At 38.0% G+C, this 9,977-nt stretch overlaps 2 protein-coding genes across 2 annotated transcripts in view; one reads left to right on the top strand and one right to left on the bottom strand.

The window, feature by feature from the left end:
* LOC107699300 (suppressor of cytokine signaling 5-like) overlaps positions 1–4,405 on the bottom strand; it is a 15,347-nt gene extending 10,942 nt beyond the window's left edge. Inside the window, exon 1 of the mRNA XM_016500511.1 lies at positions 4,044–4,405. Within this exon, the coding sequence (XP_016355997.1) occupies positions 4,044–4,116 (73 nt within the window). The 5' untranslated portion in view covers positions 4,117–4,405. The remainder of the gene's footprint in view (positions 1–4,043) is intronic.
* A 4,173-nt stretch (positions 4,406–8,578) lies between these two features.
* Positions 8,579–9,977, top strand: part of LOC107699275 (protein kinase C epsilon type-like) — a 4,506-nt gene continuing 3,107 nt past the window's right edge. Inside the window, exon 1 of the mRNA XM_016500487.1 lies at positions 8,579–9,567. Within this exon, the coding sequence (XP_016355973.1) occupies positions 9,220–9,567 (348 nt within the window). The 5' untranslated portion in view covers positions 8,579–9,219. The remainder of the gene's footprint in view (positions 9,568–9,977) is intronic.

A 9,977-nucleotide genomic window follows, 5' to 3' on the forward strand; every position in this document is an offset into this window, starting at 1 on the left:
AAGTTTGTTGTCATTTGGAAGTGTGTAGGCCTTCTTGTATTATTATGCTGTTACATTATGATTATATATTCAGTGGCATAAAATGGTCTTTAAAATGACAATATCGCTTATCGCAATTATTTCTGGTGCAATATATCGCACAACAAAAAGTTGTTATCGTGACAGGCCTACTGAGTAGACCGATCGGTTAATGGATGCTTTGATATCATACACCCGCAGCGCCGCTTTAACACACCTTTTGTTTGGGGTGTTTGGTGAGTTCCGTCACGACTCACGATATATATACGTCATTCAAGCCAACCAATCAGGTTGTGAACGTATCACTATGCCTTTAGGTTCGCTGTCTTTAGGTTCGCTGTCAAAAATGCCAGTGTGAATGCTAAGCGGACCAGGACCAAATGTATAATTTTCCTTTTTGGTCCAGACCAAACGAACCGAATTACAAGTGTGAACACACCCTAAATCAACAATTTTACATTTACTGTAGCTGATCGCCAGCCAAAAAATAACATTGCACCTGCTGAGTAACATTTATATAACACTTCAAATATACGACATGATGAGACATGGAATCTTTTATTTTTCACACGCTCTTTTTTTCTAACTCTACCTTTTCAGCCTCCAAATACATCTCTAATGTACCGCAATATCAGATGCATCAGCCTTGTTGTTTTTCCATGGGAGTTGGCATATTTTTTTCCTTGACTATGCAAATCACTTTCCCAAAAACAAACAGCTTTGGCTTCCAAGAATGAAAGCACAGAGCGGGTATTCTCTCCAAAATGTTCCTGGGACATCAAAGGTGAATTAACTTTTTGAAGAACATTTCTGAGAATGACTTTCTTCACAGACACTAGTTGAAAGGACAGTTCACTCAAAAAATTATTATTTTTTTTTTCATCGTTTACTCACCCTCGTGTTGTTTAATTTTCTTTCTTTCTCTGCATTATTTTCTTTCTTCCATTAAACAAAGGAGATATTAGCCAAAGTGCCCATGCTTATGCTTTCCATGCAATGAAAGGGAATGCAAAGAAATAATAGTGATGCACAAAATTCTGCAACAAAAAATATTCAGCCGAAACAGCAAAAACATGAATTTTCGGAATTAAATGAATAGTTTTGAAGGGCTGACAGAAACCATTGACAGAAACAGTGATGTTTAATTAGCGCTCCTCCATTTGACTGTGTTTATTTAGCATTACATCACTTGCTCACCAATGGATCCTCTGCAGTGAATGGGTGCCATCAGAAACATAGTTAAGACAGTTGATAAAAACATCACAATAATCCACAAGTAATACACATGACTCCAGTCCATCAATTAGCGTCTTGTGAAATGAAAAGCTGCATATTTGTAAGAAATAAATCCATCAATAAGACATTTTTAACTTTAAACAGTCAATTCTGGCAAAAGAGTAGTCCTCTATCCATAATATTGCTTTCTCCAGTGAAAAAGTAATCTCACCTGAATCAGGAGAGAAATATGCACAAATCACGCACCATTTAGAGTCCAAAAACATCTAAACAAATATGTGGGTGGATTTTTATGTGAGAGGACAACAAGGGATAGACTTTTCACTGGCGAGGTGTTATGGATTATGGACTCTTGGCCGAAAAAGATGATGTAAAGTAAAAATGCCTTAATGATGAATTTCTTTCTTACAAACACACAGCTTTTCATTTCACAAGCCATTAATTGATGGGCTGGAGTTGTGTGAATTACTTGTGGATTACTGTGATGTTTTTATCATCTGTTTGGACTCTTATTCCGACGGCACCCATTCACTACAGAGGATCCATTGATAAGCAAGTGATGGAATGGAATAAATTTCTCCAAATCTGTTGGGATAAAGAAACAAACTCACCTATATTTTGGATGGCCTGAGAATGACTACATTTTTTTGGGGTGAACTATTCCTTTAAGAACACCCGACAGACACACTACATGTCAATGCATCCTCAGCAAACAAATGTCTTGCCCTTCTTTCTGCTAATAAACGAGTGCAGAGATGAGACATAAGAACAGTTGGATAACTCACTTCTGTGACTGTGCGTGTCGTGTGGAAGTTCTCTTCAGAAGCCTTTTCTTCAGACTCCTAATTAGACAGTCAAATAGGGACAGTCTGTCTTCTCTCAAAAACTGCTCTGATCCAACTCTCTCTCGGATGAGAAAATGCAGAAAAGCATGAGAGTTCCCCAAAATTAACAAGGCCAGAGCTCAAGCACATGTCATTATCAGACCAGCAGTTTGGGATATGAAACTCCTCGTGTAGCTCTCATGCATAAAGGCACTTCAATTTGGCGGTGTGGGTCATGAGTGCGTGGATGAAGTGCCATTGTGAATGAGTGTCATGAGCTCAGCAGCTCATCTACCTCTGCCCTGTGTAGTGTGTACTGATTACTCTGGCCAGATATCAAAGGAGACTCTAAAGCGTTCTAAAGAAGTGACTCATCATAAGCTTGTATTGTTTATTTATGCTAATATTACCTTGGAAACAAATAATACATCATACATGGATTACTTGAATGTATTGCAATGTGTGGCAAGAGTTAGGAAGCAGTGTGCGCGAGTAAGATTGAGAAAAGAAAAAGAGTGCGAAACTACAGACAAATGACAACACAAATAAACAGTATAATCACATAAAAAATAGAAATGTTGCTGCAGATCTGTATTAATCAACACACGAAACGGACCAGTGACTGTAAATATCTTGCATAACTAAATGCAGTCCAACTGTATGCTTGCTCCAAACTGAAAAAATAAGATCAAATGTACAGGGTGCTAAATCAAATTCGTATGCTGAAAATGTAATAGGTAATCTTGCACATTTAAGCTATTCAAAGGCACAATATCCAAATGTAAACTACTACAGTTTAAGCAATAAAAAAGTAATTATCAAAGCACATAATACACAAATAATCTGTTTATCCACTATAAGGACCTCCTGAAGAAGCAGCTAAACTACACCCAAGTGCTTCACCCTAAAGAGAAAAACTGGACGAAGTTAGACTACCGCTGTTAAGCAGCCTCATATTAAACCCAGAAAATATCCTCTGCAATTTCTCTCAGTTCGACACGCCTATTCTCATGGGGTCCAGATGAGTGGCCTGGCTTTTGGACAGCATTAAGGGGCGGAAGTGTGCTTTTTTTTTCGAAAGGTGGAAAAAAGTAAAGAATAGTTATTTGTGGACCATTACTTTCAGAGACAAAGACGTGGAATGGCTTAGAGCAAGAGCGTATCCCGTGACATAACTTTACCAACTTCAATATTCTGCGAATTCTGAGTGCCAAACAAATGTACAATTTTAAGAAACAGTCATGTAAAAACTCGCGTCAACCCCATTTCTGAGGTGAATACATGGAGAATTTGTACTTTGAAAAATAATTAATCTGTCACAACGACCATTTAAAATGACTGCAATAACGTGGGGAAAAGTCAAAAATGTACACTTTCCCCTCACGCATAATTTTCAACAACATTTTGATGGTGGACTAGACACGTTTTAACTACCATAACTAGGACCCAAGTGATATCAATTAGCTACAAACTACATGCAGCTGACAATGACACGAAACCGAACCATCTGACTGCTACGAAGTAGATTCAGCAGCTAGTTTGTTTGTATCTGTTTACGAAGACGTCAGTCGACAATATAATCGCAATGCTACAGTAGTGTATAGCCTGCTGTCTATCCTTCCTTCAGTGCGTAACAACGCTAATATTATTGAACGCAGGCAGATACATAACACTCAGTATCAAACGTGTGCTGTGTTTGTGGCGATTTCAATTACAGTATTATAAGTGACGAGCAGGTATCGAGTGAGAGAGAGAGACTCACACACACACTGACACACTGGAGGATGCTGGAATGTTACATTGTAACATTCGCAGAGGGGAAACATGCAAACGCAGCGGTGACATCACTCGCGTTCTGTTACATTAAATAACGCATAAAAGCGGCTAGAAATAACGCGTGCTAAAATACACAAAGCACGGCGCATTGCAACCCAGAGAGCGGACACCGCAAACTGGCGTACTTACCCTTTTTATTTGTGAATATTACTTCGCAGCCGTCTTTTGTCTGAAGGCTGTTAGACTCGCTACTGTCCCACATACGCTCAACCCTGGCGAATAAAACACAGAAGTGCTGGTTCCTGAGGTTGGCTTTTAAAAAGCAGGAGAGCAGCTGAATCCCACATCCTTCTGGTCGGTTGGATTGGCAGCATAATCCGAGGCCAGATCTCCGATCCACCAACCCCGTGCTTCTGCTTGACAAACCGAGCAAAGGCGTGAGGAGGAGGCCGACAGCGCGAGCTCGCAGGCGGGTTCAGACTGTTGGGAGACGCAGGAGGAGAACGCACTTCCGACGGATGGGGGAGTGACGAGCGTGTGGCCAACCAATGAGATTGCAGATCGAGAGAGCGAGAGAGCGATTATGATCCATAATGTCATTAAATCTTAAAAAGGAAATGTTGACAATATCACATAATAATTACTATATATATATATATATGTATATCGTATATCGCTGTCAAACGATTAGAATCGCATTCAAAACAATGTGTTTACACATTACATAATTTACAGTTTACATAATATGTGTGTGTGTACTGTGTACATTTATTAAGTATAAATACACACACATGTTGACAATATCACATAATAATTACTATATATATATATATGTATATCGTATATCGCTGTCAAACGATTATAATCGCATTCAAAACAATGTGTTTACACATTACATAATTTACAGTTTACATAATATGTGTGTGTGTACTGTGTACATTTATTAAGTATAAATACACACACATGCATGTAGGCTATATATTTAAGACGAATATGTTACGTTTATATATTAAATACATTTATACATGATTTATATAAATATATACATACATGTAAATATTTTCAAAAATATATGCTGTACGCGTGTGTTTTTATATTTACATAATAAATATACACAGTACACACACATATTATGTAAACAAAAACTTTTATTTTGGATTTTTATTTTGGATGTTTTTTATTAATCGCGATGAATCATTTGACAGCACTAATATATATATAGATAGAGAGAGAGAGAGAGAGAGAGCAATAAAAAAATAAAAGATATAAATATATACAAATTCAAATATATGGCTTAAGCATTGAAAAGCAAAATATTTATGTTCATATTTATTTTATCCAGTTATATCAATTAAATATATAATAAATGTTTATAATAAAAAAATAAATGTTTAGATTATTATTAGAACAGTGAGAATTTGTTTCATTATGCATCAATCAAGCTGCTTTTGTCAAAAAGTGTGGGTTTTTCTTTCTTTTGCATATTTAGGATACATAAAATCATTAATGGATACATAAAAAAGAGTTTTTGGTTTTAAGCAAATTTTTTATTCAAATTTTTTTAATGTAATTTCCATAATGGAATGCTGTTTAACTACAATTAATTTGAGATGTGAATGAAAAAGAAAAGAAAAAAAAAACCCTGAAAATGTTCTGATAATTTTGCCAGGACATTATCTAGTAATTTTATTGATATTTCTGTTGACCCTAAACAAATGTAATCAAGTGTAAAATTCTAATACAGGTAAAACACCTGTTAAAAATAAATACGGAAACTTCCTTCATATTAATAGAATACATTGTTCCCTGTTTTTACCAGATTTTTTTTTTTCCTGTGTAATCAGAGAGCAAATATTGTGTTTTATGAAACACTAAAAGTCCAGCGGGGCAAAAATGCTCACCCATAAATGTATGCCTATATGATTTATTAGAGAAGATACAGTTTTCTAATTCACATATGGGGAATGTTATGATTTTTTTTTTTACATAATCCAAACTGATGCACGAAATTGAATGTGCCATGTTACATATGATTCTGGCCATGAGGTTTAAGTTTGTTCAGAACGGCCTTTCATGTGTCTATTTATGTCCAAACAAAGAAGCATTGTCCACAGAGGTCTGATTTCCACTATTGGCAGTTGCCGACAGTGATTTCTAATGCACTAAGTATATGAACATAGACACTGGCATTTTTGGGGTGGAATGAAGTAAGATTTAAGACCTTCAAAGAGCCCTAAATGGCTGCTTCTATTCTTGCAACACAGAGCCTACACACTCATAAACCCTGCACTATCAGTGTCTCAAAGGGGCATTAATTTTCCTCCTACTGGTGATGTCATCATTTGGAGTCACACCACATGCTAGATTTGTGTGAGGCCGTAGTTTGAGCTAGAACATCTTCGACTAATGTCATTGCAGGCTGAGAATCATTAGCCTTAAGGGAAAGTCCTGATGTCGAAACAACATCACCATTCATCCTCCAGCAGACATCACTCATCTAATTATTGTGTCTGAAACAAAAGGACACACAGCTCAAAATGAAATGCATTAAACGGAGAGTTTTCTAAAGCTGATGCCATTTTAAATATTTAAAAAGACTGTCAACCTTTGATATGTAAAATCTGTTTTATGGCATGTAATGTATATGTGATGTAATTTTAGTAGTAGCTATTGTCCCAGTTTTATTCAACATAATTTTGCACTTTAGTGATTCTGACCTATACTTGCGCTTACATTAATGACAATAAATTCATAAAAACTGTTCTTGGTCAACTGAATTAGTGTTCAGATGGGTCTCGGGTGCTTTTATCCATAGAGTGGTATGCTGTTCAATAAATAATATTTGAGAGAGCTTTTCTCCAGTGGCTCAGCCTTATTGGTCACTGCAAATCTAGTGTTGTGAACTGAGCAAACATGCTTGTGGTTACATCATGAACCAAAATAAAGGGATACAAGCATTAACTAACCCAGAATGTGGGTTATAAGACAAAAACAGATTAATACAAGTATTTGTAATAAAGCATGCTGCAATAATGGAGTTTTTAATGGTCATTGCATACATTGTATCTTGTTTCCTTGTCTCTACATAATGCTTTCTGTATCTTTTTTATGTTTTTAAATTATACATTCCGTATATTTGAAAATGGAATATGTATGTATGCTCATATACAATTTACTTGAATTAACCTGATCAAGCGATCTACTCAAAAGATGCTAACAGTTTAGAAGGCAAAGCAATATAATGCAGATACAGTAACTGTCAACCTAATACTTCTATAAGGACACTGCCATCTACTGGATTTTTTAACTCACTTAATGTGATTTTAATCTTAATCGTTATCATAAAAGTTGTTTAAATGATAGAGACAGAGCTCCTCTATCACATTTTAAATTCACCCTGAGCAAAAACTGTTTCCTAAATAAAATGTTTTACACTATGGAGCATCTCAAGAAAAGAGAACAGGGAAGCATTTGTAAAACACGCTTAAGAAATTGATATGCGCTTTCATGACGCCATTGATGGCACACTGACATTTAAATGAATGATGCAACAGTAGGCAGCACACATTAGTTATAATTTCTTAATAATACTTCGTATGATCATCGAACACCATCTATGCTGTAATAGAAATTCCATTCACGAGATGGCGCTTTTGGTTGACTACTGATGTTGAGAAGGTGGACCTCAACATATCACATTTTCAAGAACAAACCTGTTGTCAGTCTGTCCTCAGATCAAGTGTAACAAATTATCACTTTTTGTTTTACACACTTTAATGTACATGATACACGAAAACATGTCTTCATCTAGTTAAATTACTTTTTTTTCTTGCAATTACACACTGTAAAATTAGGTCATCTTGGCTTGCATCCACTTAACTTGCTACAATAACGTTGTATTCGCCTTTGTGAATTTTCAGAGTTTCAACTCAATCAGAAAAATTAATGTGGTGGAGAAAAACGGCTAAAGATTTATTTTCCACTGCAGTTCTCACACTGCAAAAACAGATATGTCAAAAAACAACACACATGGTTGTGTTGACAGCATTCTGACACATGTTGTGTAGGATTTTAACACACAATGTGTAATTAAAAAAAAAAAAAGCCTTTGGACAGATTGACACAATAAATGTGTTATCTCCTGGGCGGGCAGTTTGTGTTTATGGAAATAAATACAATACATATATTTCATATGGTAGCACATAAAAAGCTCACAGGAGCCCTACCCCAAACGAATGCTGGAGAGGTAAGCCAGGTATTTTGTTTTTGTTCTCGTCCCTCTGCTATATGTGATTATTATGTGCATAATAGCGTTTAAAAGGTGTTGTCCCTGAGCACACTCACCACATGTGTTAAAATGCTGCACAACATGTGTCATTTTTAACACATCTCTTTTTGCAGTGCACAGTACAGCATTGTAAACAACCTTATGCAAGAAAAGGAACACATCCATACATTGCTACTGAAATGGCAATGGCATGGAGGTAGATCATGTGATTTCAAATAATCATTAATGATATAAACAAGTAAAAAATGACTTAAGAATTATGACTAAGACCGGCGGTCTTCATACGGTCCGTATGGTCGTCTGCATTGCATGACTTCAGCAGGGTGCATTATTCACACTTGGTATTCACACACACACACACGCTTCATCTTTACAGCCCTGTGGGTGATGCTTGACCAGAGCCGAAGCAGCGGTTCCAGCAGTGCCGCACTCACTCAGCCCTCCGCGCAATAACTGACGTGTTTTGCGCATTTCCTGGACCAGCCTTCAGACACACACACACACGCAGTCGGGAGAAAAAGAGGCAGGTCTGCAGGAAACTGAGTACCGACGGACAAACAAGGATCCTGGAAAAAGCAAGCGAGTACGGAACCCTTGTAAACACTGGTTCTCCTGTCTAGGGCGAACCGAAAGACGCTTTTGCGAGGATAACTTTCCTCCCAATGCGCGGAGGAGACACATCCAGCGCTTCAGCCAGACGAGGGAACGGGCTGCTCACTCTGAGGAGATCCAGCATATATTTCTGGCGTATTTTGAGGTGTGGAATGCTGGTCGTATCGCTGCTGATACACTGTAGCTGTCCTTTTTCAATCCAACTTGCATTGCTGACTGCCTACAGCGCCGTTTGGACAGCTTCAAGATCACATGCAGGTTGTCCGTAGATCATAGCAATAGATTCTCTTTCTGTCCGGAGGACCTTCTACACTTTGCATGCAGATCCACGAGGACGAAGAAGGGCATTTACCGTTATTTCATAAGGAGAAACAATCACAAACCGGTGGACCGTGGCAAACACTGGTTGAATAATTAACCAGGCGCTGAAGTGGAATATTGTTACTAAAGCTTTCAAAAGTGGCCATGGTGTTTTTTAACGGTCTGCTGAAGATTAAGATCTGCGAGGCTTTGGACCTGAAGCCCACAGCCTGGTCTCTGAGACACGCCGTCGGTCCCAAGACGCAGACCTTCCTGCTGGACACGTACATCGCCCTCAACGTAGATGATTTTCGCGTAGGTCAGACCTCGACCAAGCAGAAGACCAACAGTCCCGTCTGGCACGATGAGTTTGTGACCGAGGTGCACGACGGCCGCAAGATCGAGCTGTCGGTGTTTCACGACGCGCCGATTGGCTACGACGACTTTGTAGCCAACTGCACCATTCAGTTCGAGGAATTGCTGCAAAACGGCAGCAAACACTTCGAGGACTGGGTAATGTATTTTTGTGGATATTTCAGGGTGCAAATTATGGAGGGTGCCTCCAACCATGTTGGAAAATCCATTTAATGGCAGCTGTGATTTGGAACATGGTTAAATAATTGATCATTACCCTGTTGAAAAAACCAGCATATGCTGGTTAGGTAAGTTTTGACGCTGGGATGCTGGTTTATGCTGGTCCTTTGCTGGTTTATGCTGGTCATTTTGCTGGTTTATGCTGGTCATGTGCTGGTAAAGGACCAGCATAAACCAGCAAAAGGACCAGCATAAACCACCAAAGGACCAGCTTAAACCAGCAAAGGATCAGTTTAAACCAGCAAAGGACCAGAATAAACCAGCATCCCAGCGTCAAAACATACCTAACCAGCATATGCTGTTTTTTTCAACAGGGTAACTGCCACCAT

Source organism: Sinocyclocheilus anshuiensis, unplaced genomic scaffold (assembly GCF_001515605.1).
Source record: "Sinocyclocheilus anshuiensis isolate Anshui unplaced genomic scaffold, SAMN03320099.WGS_v1.1 scaffold450, whole genome shotgun sequence".
Taxonomy (NCBI): domain Eukaryota; kingdom Metazoa; phylum Chordata; class Actinopteri; order Cypriniformes; family Cyprinidae; genus Sinocyclocheilus; species Sinocyclocheilus anshuiensis.